The sequence below is a fragment of the Penaeus vannamei genome, chromosome 37 (genome assembly GCF_042767895.1).
Source record: "Penaeus vannamei isolate JL-2024 chromosome 37, ASM4276789v1, whole genome shotgun sequence".
Lineage (NCBI taxonomy): Eukaryota > Metazoa > Arthropoda > Malacostraca > Decapoda > Penaeidae > Penaeus > Penaeus vannamei.
In genome coordinates, this window is record NC_091585.1 from 11,916,987 (window position 1) to 11,929,486 (window position 12,500).

The 12,500-nt window shown below is 41.6% G+C and overlaps 2 protein-coding genes across 4 annotated transcripts in view; one reads left to right on the forward strand and one right to left on the reverse strand.

The window, feature by feature from the left end:
• The first annotated feature begins 232 nt into the window (after positions 1-232).
• On the forward strand, positions 233-5,563 carry LOC113804706 (uncharacterized). 3 transcript variants are annotated; one of them, XM_027355587.2, is made up of 5 exons: positions 233-428; positions 879-990; positions 1,239-1,412; positions 1,559-1,646; positions 4,104-5,563. In XM_027355587.2, the coding sequence occupies exons 2-5, from the start codon at positions 884-886 to the stop codon at positions 5,238-5,240; spliced, it is 1,506 nt and encodes a 501-aa protein (XP_027211388.2). In that variant the 5' UTR covers positions 233-428; positions 879-883; the 3' UTR covers positions 5,241-5,563. The 3 variants fall into 3 exon arrangements, with proteins under 3 accessions (XP_027211388.2, XP_069971327.1, XP_027211387.2); XM_070115226.1 differs by having other exon boundaries at positions 405-433; XM_027355586.2 differs by lacking the exon at positions 233-428 and adding an exon at positions 584-644.
• Positions 5,564-7,937: 2,374 nt separating this feature from the next.
• LOC113804732 (uncharacterized) overlaps positions 7,938-12,500 on the reverse strand; it is an 8,846-nt gene continuing 4,283 nt past the window's right edge. Inside the window, exons 5-10 of the mRNA XM_070115439.1 lie at positions 11,431-12,393; positions 10,177-10,666; positions 9,477-9,640; positions 8,882-8,986; positions 8,584-8,700; positions 7,938-8,327 (exon numbers count right to left, since the gene is read on the reverse strand). Of these exons, the coding sequence (XP_069971540.1) occupies positions 7,938-8,327; positions 8,584-8,700; positions 8,882-8,986; positions 9,477-9,640; positions 10,177-10,666; positions 11,431-12,393 (2,229 nt within the window). The remainder of the gene's footprint in view (positions 8,328-8,583; positions 8,701-8,881; positions 8,987-9,476; positions 9,641-10,176; positions 10,667-11,430; positions 12,394-12,500) is intronic.

Consider the following 12,500-nt stretch of genomic DNA (forward strand, 5'->3'; position numbering starts at 1 on the left):
TAAGGAATTTCTACAGGTCTATTGTTTCGCATCAAAAAGGCTGGATATTGTTATTATGCTTATAATCATGTCGATGAAGAAAGTATTCATAAAAAGGAAATTTTATCTAAAAATTATCGGAAACGTAGTGCCGTAAGCAACATGATTATTATAACAAAAAATAGAAAAAAAGACATGAATAAAGAAATGTCGAGTCATATCTTTTATCGCTGTCGAGATAAGTGGCTTCCAACTTTTTTCATTTTGTGGCCCCGACCAAAAAATGATACATAAGTACCTCCTTGGCCCCGTTCAGTGACTGCTACTTTTCAGATTCAGTTACCACTAGTTAGGGATAGTGTAATGGTGTCAGAAGCTATACGGCAAGAACACTATAAGAAAGGATTCCAGCGTATTATTTGAGAGATAATTATATCTAGTTACTGCAGGTGAGGTAAAATTCGACGTCATTTTCATGTTGTTCTATGGTCATTTCATGTTGTTCTGGGGGCCATGGCTCCTTGGTTGGGAACACCGGGTCGAGGTAAATGACATGGGCAACATACCAAACAGATGATCTAATTGATTTTGTGAAACTGCCCCTTCATTTACAGTACGTATGCAGTTAAGTCTCACTGAGTTATTCCACTCGTACTTAAGAAAAAGTAAGCATGTTGATTTTCTTTCGTCTATCGAGTGCATCATCGACTTTAATTTCTGCCTTCGGGACCTTTGCACTGCATGTATTTTTACGGTCTGGTGCAAGCGTGTGGGATGATAATTGTTTTATAGACTAAAAGTTCATTGACTCGCTGAGCCTCGTGTAAATGGCTCTGTAAAGTGAAAGTGAAGGACAAAGGTTTTAGTTCCTCTGCAAATCCCTATTTCGTTTCTCTCAGACAAAATGCTGGCGACGAAGAGATTGCTGCCTCGCCTTCCTGCGGCAGCCTCGTACGGTCTCCCTCGCTGCCTCGCCGGCCCCTCGCGCGCGCCACGCTTCAGCCACGCCGCGTGAGTCGCAGCTGGTCTGGTAATCGTTCTTTTTTGTAGATGATTTCAGCAATGCAGTTTGGTTCATGATTGTGCAAATAATGCGTTTTGTTAAGGCAAATCAATCGATTAGAGCAAAATACCAATGCACATTATATGCCATAACATGTATCCTACTTGTGCTCGTTGCTACAATCGCTGTTCTAGGTTACATGCCATTTCCCAGCCATTTTATAACCAGCATTTCTCGTGGGAAACAAAAACTTCAGGTCGAAGAGCGCCGAGAACGGAGTCCTGTGGCTGCATCCGGCGGGAGGAACTATCGAGAGGTTAGACGTGGCCGCGAAATACGCTCAGCTGAACCTGCTCGGCTGCCTCACCATCAACAGCTGTCTGCCCCTTGAACCGGCCCACTTCGAGGAGGCTCTCAAGCACCTCCACAGGTACTCAGCTTCAAGAATCTTTCAGAGAGTAATAGGCGCTTCATCAGTGTTCACCTTCTCCTTCCTTTTGGTATGGGAAATACACCTGTAAATCTGTATAAGCTGATGAGTGATTTAAAGGATTAATGTTTTCTTTCAATCGACAGGAAAATTAGTCCCCTCAGAGCATGTTTCCGCTGGAAGGAAGGGACGCTGTGGGTGTGTGAAGCGCTTGAGCCCCAGCTGGACTTTCTGGTAAGTTTTATCCAACAAAACATCTAAAAGAGGAGATATGGAGCAATAATAATAATAATAATAATGATAAATATTATTATTATTATTATTATTAATTAATAGAATTAAAAAACAATAAAAATAAAAAAAATAAAAAATAAAACTCCTTGGTATCCTAGTCCATTCTAACAGCGAGTCGGATAAATAGGAAGAATATGATAATGCATTTCCATTGTTTCTGAGTCTGGTTAGTTAGCTTAAATAAAGGAAACTCTTTATCAGTAGGTATATAATCCGAATGTGGTGCGTCAATACTAAACATATATATATATATATATATATATATATATATATATATATATATATATATATATATATATATAAGCACACACACACACACACACACACACACACACACACACACACACACACACACACACACACACACACACACACACACACACACACACACACACACACACACACACACACACACACACACACACACACACATATATATATATATATATATATATATATATATATATATATATATATATATATATTATATATATGTATTATCATAGAAGACAAAATAACACTAAAATTAAATTAGTCGGAGAATTGAATCTCTCCACTCATATGCTAAAAATATGTTTGCAATTGGTATCCAACAGAAATGTTCATATTTCAGCAAGGAAAACAAATTGACATTTTACCTTTTTACAGTTCAAGCGTTTTCAGATAGATACGCAAGCAAATCAAAGAATATGTAGTGGTTGTGTCACTTACGAATTTACAGATTCATGGAGGATTTCTCTGGTCAGGTGTTCTCTAAGAGTTGTCCCTATCTGAACGATTTTCTTTTTCTTTTCACTCGTTTTTTTTCATTTTTCCTGGCCTGAATGACCTGGTGGGATATTTACACTATCCCGTGTCAACTTTTTGCCTGTGAGAAAAGCGAACGATTATGGGAAAGACTAGAAATGATGAGAAATAGTAACAGTACCTTTACACTACCACGACGCGTGTCGATTTACCTTTAGTGTTTGGTTTTCCGATGTCAATTTTATTTTCCCAAGTAATAACAAAACTGAAAGGGAATTCAGAGATGATGGTGTTATTTGTCAAAGTATCTATGAATTTTGCAAATGTCACTTTTCATGCTGAAGGATAACCGTGTTAAACACAGGAACGTTATATGACACCACAATAGGGGCAAGCAAAACGTATGCTGAAGTATAGGTTCAACTTGGCTTTGCTGACACGTATAATGCTGATCCCGTGTTCCTTACAAATGTCATGGAACGCTGATTGCATGCTTGAAGTTTTGGGGAGAGAAGTTTACTTTAAAGGGATTATAAGCCAGCACAGATTGTAGGTCAAATTCATTCTCTCTGAAGGTGAACGGTGTTATCTGGACTTCGAGGAGCTGAAATAAGTTGCCAATCTTTTTGCAGAACCTTTAGTTTTCCACTTTTTAAACATCCGAAGGGAGACACGACCTTTATACAAAAGTTGTAGAGACAGGGAAATAGTATCTGGAAATAATACATAACGCTTTTCCAAACAACAAGTGGGAGTGTGGGCGCCAAACGCTATTTGAAGTGCTCTGGGGATACTGACACATTATTATTAAGATTACGGGTAGTGGAAGATAAATGCACGATGAGTAAAGGTGTAGTTGATGATGATATGTAGATGAGTCGTATTTTAAGACCATGTACGTAATGTATGACCTTCACAAATGAAATCCTTATTTTTTAGCAAAAAGCCTTTTGATTATCAACAGCCATCACAAAAAAAATTGTGCAAGTATAGGCGATTTTAAAGGTAAACTGAAGAAAAAAATTACTCAGCATCTTTGTAATGGTATCGCGACAGCTATATATCATTTGATTTTGATGAAATTAGAATTTCTCGTAGGTGAACAATAAAAAGTTAATTCATTACGAAAAGCCACTTAAATTTTGTACATGGATATTTTTGTCTGCTCTATCCACATCAATAGAACACAACAAAACTTGCCAAAGTGCCCCCCTAGTAGTTCAAAATGCATCAAGTAGAATTTATTTTGTGCTACTATGCCTTCTATCCCGATGGAGTGCGGGAGGCAGTGCTCATCCCACCTGGGACTCCTCAGTCAAACCCCTCCCCCGAAAAGAATCAATTAACAAAACTAAAATGAAGTACACAGCCAGTAATTGGATCTTCATCCTTGGTTATTCGAGAGATCTTCATTTACCATTTAGCAGGCATTGGTCTCATTTTTGGCTAGGGGTGTGATGTTGAGATAAAAATCTAATGAATCATGCGAAGTGAATGAGTTTTGGGTAATATTAGACCTGGTTCTGGCTATATATATATAAGGTTTTAAAAAATGTGCCGAAGTTTTTTACCAGTTATGTAAGTACAATATAAATATAATTGTCTCTTTTGAGATAAAAAATAACACTAATGTTCAATTTCTTTGTACAGGTTCTAAAGGATTCGGATGTGACAACAACAATCAACAATCTTTTGATTCAACCTTTTGAGAATTCAGCAGAAGCACCTCTCTGGCGAGCTCGACTCCTCCCGGCAGCCCCTGGCGTCCCGTGTCCAATACCAGAGATGAAGGAGAAATTTCCTCACCAGTATGACCTCATGCTTCACATCCATCATGGGCTGTCTGATGGCATCACTGGATTCGTGATTTTCAATACATTTTTGAAGCTACTGGAGGCTGTGGTTTTGGGCTCTCCTATTAGCAAAGAACAACTGGGGAAGTTGGTGAGTGGGGAACAAAGCATGGACATCGAAGGCGAGGTGCTGAAGAACTTGGAGAGCAGACCAGATGAATTCCAGCGCATGATTGATGAAACTGCGAATACCAAGTTTACGCCACTCCTCGAGCAGGCCTTTGGAACTCCTGAAGAGGGAATTTCCCCCACAGAATACGTCATGACCGACATTGAGCCTCGCCTGTTGCAGAATTTCCAAGAGCGATGTCGATCCCATGGTGTGACCGTCAACTCAGGAATGACTTCGGTGATCAACACAGCCCTGGTAGAGCTAGTGGCGGATGCGGGCTTGGAGAGGGATGTGTACAGCATAACCAGCCGTCATCCAGTCAACCTGAGGCGTTACTGGAATGGCGACCCCGTCACAGCCATGGGCAACCACATGGGTGCTATATCCCACACCATGCAAATACCTCGTCACAACAGGAACACTTTCTGGGAACATGCCAAGCAGTTTGATACCGAGTTCCGCAGGAAGCTCAATGACGGGGACATCTTCCGGGAAAAGATTGTCAGATCCAAGACTCTGCCGAAGGACTATAGTCATGACTCCTTCTATGGCTCCCCTCCTACCTCAATATATGACTATATGTTCAGTAATATTTTAACGCCTGGATTTTCAGATTATGGAATAGGAAAAACAGTGCAGTTGACTGCAGCAAAAAATATAAGCAACATAAGCAATTGTGAATACTCGAGCATGCATTTGCTCTCTTGGTTCCGTGACCGAGTCACATACAACATTATCTATGCCTCAGGCCGCGTCAGTCGTAGTACAGTGCAGGCATTCATGTCCAGAATTGTGACAGTGTTAGATAGATTTTCAGGATGAATAGATGTGTGCATTGTTCCAAATGAACAATTTTCGATTTAAGTCGAAGGGAAAAGTTTTAATGTCATTTATTTGACAAGACTTGCCCTCATTTCAGCAACATCGTAACCACGATAGCATTAGTTCGTCAGAGAAATAGATTAACGAAATTTGAGTTTGTTTTCTTTAGCAGCCTTGGCTTTCAGATAATATCATCACTGTTTTTTTTTCTGAAATGATTTTTTGTTGTACCAAACATGGTCAAAGAAAAAGAAATGTTACTCTGAATTTAACTTGCTCTTTACTATGACTGTTATGTATGCACAATAAACTTGCAAATCACGGTAGAGTCTATCATATAACATAAGACAATCTTAGACAGTAGTTACGGTTACAATGATTATCAGTCTATATGATTGGTCTACATCTATCTCGCGGCACATTTGCTATTTCAGTCTTACATTTAGCCGTTTTACATTATTAATTAAGCCAGTCCTTCGCCATTTAGGACTGTCACTTGCATTCTTACAATTTTTTTTTTCTAATGCTGTGTTTTTATAATGAACGAAATATCCTCTTACGTTTTTCCGTCAACCTTATGGCCGTTTCGTCGCGTTGACTTCCTTTGGCCCGCACTCTGCCCACGAAGGTGAAATGTGGCCCCTGAGTGAGTGAGTTTGACAGCCCTGGGCCTCGAAAATGTGATAATTTGGAAGATGAGGATATATAATGGTGAAAATATAGAAAATATTCATATCCTCTAAAATAGATATAAAAAAACGTAATGTGTCTAGATTACCTTTGCTTGAGAAGGAATAAGAGGCGTAAGAGTTCGGTTTATAAGAGCAGATTCCCTTCTGTGTGCTTGCAACAAAGGAAATCCCACAGAACTAAAAAGAAGATTGCCATGACTACCATAATGTATCCTTCCCCTCCCCCGCCACACAAACCAAAAGGAACTCTACAGAAGCTACATATGTTTCCCGTATCATCATGTAACTAATGAGAGTCTACGTATACCGCACATAGGGGGCGAAGTGAGTGCCAGAATGTGCAAGAATTACTGTGCAAGAATGGCTCAATGGGTGGGATGGCATTGCCTTGTATCATACCTCTTGTTACCGTTAATATCAGTCTCCAGGGTTTGTATGGTGAGATGAATTCCTACCATGCATTTAAGGACTGATATAGAGTGCTATTAACTCTGTTGCTTTGGCTGCTTCTCAGAACAATTTACCTCTTCTCTGCCTAAAGTTAAGACAAAGCATTATCCGTTACATAACGACTTGGGGCGTATCTGACATATATATACCTTATTTGATTGTGTAATGTTCTCTCTGTTTTAAGTCACTTCTTTTTGTTTAGTTCGTATCCGCTACAGAATGGAATTATGATGTATAGGTTTCGAAAATGATGTTCTATGTTTATCTTGTTTTTTATTTGTGAACACATTGCAAATTAATTCATATCAGCATGCATATAGTATATGAATTAATCAGTTGCTTAGTTTTAGAAAACAAATGTATTACGTTTTCATGTAAAGAAAGCTTCACTAATGAGTTTATTTGATATATTAATTTTAATTGGCTGAACATTTTCTTGATCGAAAAATCGTGTGCAGAGGTCAACAGAACAAATATCAGCTGCACAGTGTCTGCTTATGTCCTCAGTAACGGACCAGATTGCGGTTCAGGGTTTCCAGGGCTTGCTATTTAGTCTCAGGATTTATCAGAAGTTAGGGTCTCTTAGTTTAGGTTAGTCTAGGGAACCCAGGACAAGGCAAATGAGGGTTCTCCAGGTTAGGGTGTACAGGCTTGTTTAAACTATGGTAAACTAGAACATTTTGGTTAGATATTTATAAACCTGGACTCTTGAGGGAGCACTGAGACACTTGAGTTTCCACATTTTGTAGTAAGTTTATATAATTAATTGGAAAAGTTGATTTCGGTTCATTTACATATAGCTACTGGAATAAGTAAAGACTTAACCCCTAGCTTTTTTAGTGTAAACGATTCTTTTGATATTTAGAGCTAAGATCTTCCAGGCTAGCTTAGGGTAAGTTCTTGAAGGTTAAGTTTCCAGATTTTGCCAAAGCTTCGTGTTAACTTTAAAAATCTCCAGGATTGATTGGGGTCTCCAGTTTAAGTCTAGATTCCCAGGATAGTCCGCCCCTTGCTTCTCTTGGCGTCTCTGCTCTAGTATTGCAAGCATGGGTAAAGCAAGACAAATGAGAGAATAGTCTTAAAAGCGCTATGATTCTTGTGAATATAGAGTGATATCAGATGGAGCACTGTAATGAAAGCATGGAAGAAAGTTTGGTTGTGTGTTCAGTTGACAATTTTATGAGACGTAAGTTCTTAATTCTTTGGCCCAGCAGCTGGTCTTTACTGTCAGTTCTTTCCCCTACTCGCCTCACATATTCAATCAAATAACTAAAAATCCCATTCTGAACTTCAAGCAAAAACTGAGAAATGAATATTTTTTTCTCTATCTCTCTCTTTGAGTACATAAATCTGCTTAACAATCACATCTGCATTTACAGAGAGAATTGGGAGTACACTGAGGGAGATTCCTAGTTTCCCCTCTTGGCTCCCATCTTCCCTTGTAATCAGTCACACCCTCAAAGTGAGAACCTCAAGTCCATGATATACACATGAGGTTAACCGTCTTCAGCGCAATAAAGCATCGGACCCTAATTATTTCCCCAGCCTTCAGAGTTCACACCATTTCTTTGAACTTGATCTCTATTTCCGTCGTTAACCCATGGACCCCCAGGGGAATGATAACAGCAAGGATGATGATCAAAGTGGCCGCAAAGAGCCAAGTGACGATGTCATTGATTCGAACATGGCGCTTCTTGCTGCTCTTGAGACTCTGAGGAAGTGTGGGGATGCTCGAGGTCGACTTAACCTTTGCGCTCGAGAGGGACGCCTGCCGGACCTCCTCGATGTAGATGATGGACAGGATGATGAAGAAGTCCTCCCAGATGAGCGAGATGAACCACACGTCGATGAGCTTGAAGTAGGCCGTCTTGGGAATCGACTTGCCGGAGTCCGAGAAGAGCGTGACCAGGACGAGGAGGGACGTTAAGGATACCATGATGCGATCCTAAGGGAGGTGAGGGACCGCGATTATAAACTGTTTATACGGGACACGAAATATACAAAGAGAATAATAATGTAAAGAGAAAGTCATTACCAAAGGAAGGACAAAATTACAATTGGAAAATATCGTAAAATGCGAAATGAGCGACTCTAGATAGAAATGGATTCAGCGGCACTGTATTACATTCTCACGTATAAGATTCAAATCGACAGTTATCACTTGGTGACGTCGAGGAGAAAGGAAACGCAAAGCCACTGACATTGAAGTCATCCTCGTCGAAGAAGAGAGTGACGTAGCAGAGGATCGTGAGCATGAGGCTTGGAATGAAGACGTTCCCGACGTAATACAGGAACTGATTTCGGAATTTCAACTCCACCTGAAAGCATACGTGATATTATATCAACATAGTATCATTAAAACTGATTATTATGATAACGAGGAAATATTACGTTAATAATAGCAAGAACAACCAAAATGTGTGATTGTATGTTTTAAGTGTGTGTGGGAGGGAGTGTCTCAGTCTAAAACCCTCCAAGAAATATGACTTGAAAACCCACAGCGACGTGACTCGCGTTGTGGTCGTTGTACACGAAGGTCCTCTCGCCGTCGAGGACGTACTCCATCAGGTGTCGGTCCCCAATAAACCGGGACTCGTTGGCCTCCTGCAGGAGAGTCAGGTCGGGGATTTACTAATGGTTTACATTTGTGTGTGACTGTATATATACGTGTCCGTAGATACAACTTATATGTATATGTATACAGGCCTTACTTTTCCTGATATCTAAATTGTATATACTGTTATGCATACTTGCCTGCATTAACCTTTCTTATGTTTATAGATAATGGCCGAGACTTTTATGATGAATAACCAGCATATATTACAGATAGAGTTAACCTGAATGTATATATGCACCGGTCATTCATTTTCTTATTGATCCAAAGAAAAAAAAAAAGAAATGCAAGAAATGAGCTGACCCTTAGATACAAAATTAATAATAAATAACTGAAATTTAGCTTTGTATCTCATCCGCTCACCCCCTACCCCCACCCCCCAATAATAGTAGTAATAATAATAACAATAATGTAATAGTGCCAATAATTACGATGATAATAAATATTGATAATAATAAAGAATAGACGAATAAAACTCACCAGTACAAAGTACCCCAAAGAAAGGTCATAATCGTGTATTTCAAAGGCGAGGTAGCACTTCTGTTGGTCGAACGGGTACATGACCAGGTCAAAGGAACAGGCAAAATTCACCGTCATTTCCTCCTGGTAACGGACGTAGTTTTCGGCTCCGCTGTACATGTAATCTGTGAGGAAAAGGGGGGGGGGGTATTATTGGTTTCCAGCGAAGGTTTATATATATGTGTTATCTTTGTTTCTTTTTGTTTTTAAGTTTTTTTTTTAACACATGTATTGGGTTTCTGCATTGTACTGTTAATTAATCTGCATATAGTGTTAGATGGCACCTGAAAATTTTCTCTCTTTTTCTCCCTCTTTCTCTCTCTCTCTCTCTCTCTCTCTCTCTCTCTCTCTCTCTCTCTCTCTCTCTCTCTCTCTCTCTCTCTCTCTCTCTCTCTCTCTCTCTCTCTCTCTCTCTCTCTATATATATATATATATATATATATATATATATATATATATATATATATATATATATATATATATATCCATCCTTTCCACACCCCAAATTGTTCCCTCCATCTTTCCCTTTCTACTTTGCTCCTCCCTCCTTCCCACTGACTCTCCCTTCCTCCCTCCCTCCTTCCCACTGACTTTCCCTTCCTCCCTCCTTCCCTCCCTCCCTCCTCCCCTCTCCCTCTGACCAGACGCACTCAACCCCAACCTTCGTAGATAGTGCTGTCGTCATCTGGCACAGGCTCCGCCATCTTGACCACGAAGGCGGCCGTGTTAAAAGGGTTAGCCTCGACGCTGCCTTGCGTCATGTCCGTTATCTTGAGCGAGGGGACCCAGATGCTCCTCCAGTCGTTGAGTTTATTCGACCTCCGATCCTCCTGGAGGTTCCTGTAGAGGAGCCTCGTGTCCCTCCACATCAGGACGAAGGCGAGGTCGACGGAGATCTTGAAGTTCGCGATGTCTATGCTGCGTATCGTCCGGATCAGGACCGAGGAGCGGAAGGGCACGGGTTCCTGGTTGATCTTCGGCGGCGGGAGCGAGGTGGAGTAGCCCTCGGGGATGAGGACGCGGTCGCAGTCGCTCTCGTCGCTCTTGTCGTGGCAGTCGAGGGAGAGGTCACAGCGCTTGGTCTTCGGGATGCAGCTGCCGTCGGTGCAGGTGAATTCGTGGCTTTGGCAGATGGTCAGGAGGAGAACCGGCTGAGGGAGGAGACGGAGGAAGGAAAGGTGTTCTAAAATCTAGCCAGGTATGGCTTTGGAAAATCGTATTTTATTTGCATGTTTGAAATGACGGTCAGTACGATAAGACCGATACTATGTAAACTTTTTCATGATTATGTTGTTGTTTTTTTTGCTTTATTTAGTGAAAAAGATCCCCGAAAGCCAGGGTTCCACTAGCCTAATCTGACGTACTTAGATATGATGGTAATATGTATATTATCTGGCCCTTTTGCGGAAAATATGTCAAATATTATACAGAAATTCATTTAAAACAAGAAAAAGACACACAATAGAAGACAATACATTCAAAGGGCGAAGTGGTAAGCCAATACTGCCAACGACGCACCAACAGGGTAATGGTCGGCATGATTACAAAAAAAAAATCCTTCTCAAAAGTCACCAAAGGGAACTAATTACAGCTAGATCAAATGGGAAAACGGCTCATTTGACAACAGTGATGAAGCAAGGCCAATGAGAACGTGTACTAAACAAATATTTTCCACACATCCTCATAATTGCTATCACTACAATTTAAATGCTTTTATACTCTTCTTGATTCAACTTCAATTCCAATTAATCTAAAAGATCGCTTTCACTCGAATCCATGCTTGACCTCAGCCTGTTTGTAATGCAGCACTTTTGGAGACTTAGCAGCTACAACTGACTCTGGAACAAAACTGACTGCTGAGACAGATGATTAAGTATTGTATTTACCATGAACCACATATAAAACAAGGTCTCACCTCTTTCTCTTGACATTTATCCCCCCTGATTTTCCAGGAGTGAATGCCTAAGGGGAAGACGGTGGACTCTTCGACGACCCTTGCGGAAATATTTTCATAGCGGCGACTCTCCATCCTCCAAGCATCTCTAGCCTTGAGTATCCTCACGTGGGATGTTCCTTCATAAACGAGTTCATAGTTTTTGTTTGCGAAAAGGTAGAACTTGCGATCCAGGAGCGAGGACCTGCAGAGACCTCGCAATCTTACGGTCTGGAGAGCCTTCAGGTTGCACAAGGCGCACATCAACACATTGCAAGAGCTCGCTGTCCAGTGGTATTTGATGTGACTCACTGTGGCTGCGCACTGGAATTCCCCCGACGGCAGCCGGTTGATTGGCATGAAATTCGAGAACGAGAGAGACTCCTTGTCGTTCAGTCCAACCCACTGAGAGGTGTTGGGGTCCACGGTGATCCCGAGCCAGCTAAGGTAGGTCCAGGTGTCGGAGCATTGGTTCTTGCCGCTTGCTGTGGCGTTCCACATTAATTCGTTGTCAAATGCATTCCTTGGCAGGACCAGGTTCCCCCCGAACCTCGTGCACCAGGAATTGGAAGAGATAAAGTCCATTTTTTCGGCAAAGAAAACGGAGAATTCAGGGACCTCGTTTCCGCACACCTGGCGCACCGCGATGTCCCCGGCCTCGACGTCTCCAACCTCCGTGAGTCTGCCGTCTCTCAATGACACGAGAGGTGAGGGGGCGCCCGGCACGTCTTTGCAGGCCGCCCACCCCGCCAGCTGGCTTGAGCTGAGAGCGTTGGCATAGAGTCTGTAGTCGGCGACGCTTCCGTCGAGAAACCCCAGTGAGTTGAAGTCGCCCTCGACCGAGTTAAGGCTCTGGCCGACCACGAGGCGCCCTCCGCCCTCCACCTCCAGGCGGCCGCTACCGCCAAGCCCTCTGGTGTTTACGTCCAGAGTGACTTCGCTAGACTGGAGGAGAAAAATGCTGCAGTTTCCAGTTTCTTCATAGAAGCGTTACAAAATGTGTTTGAATGCAGAGAAGGGGGGGGGGATTATCGGTATATACAATATGCAAT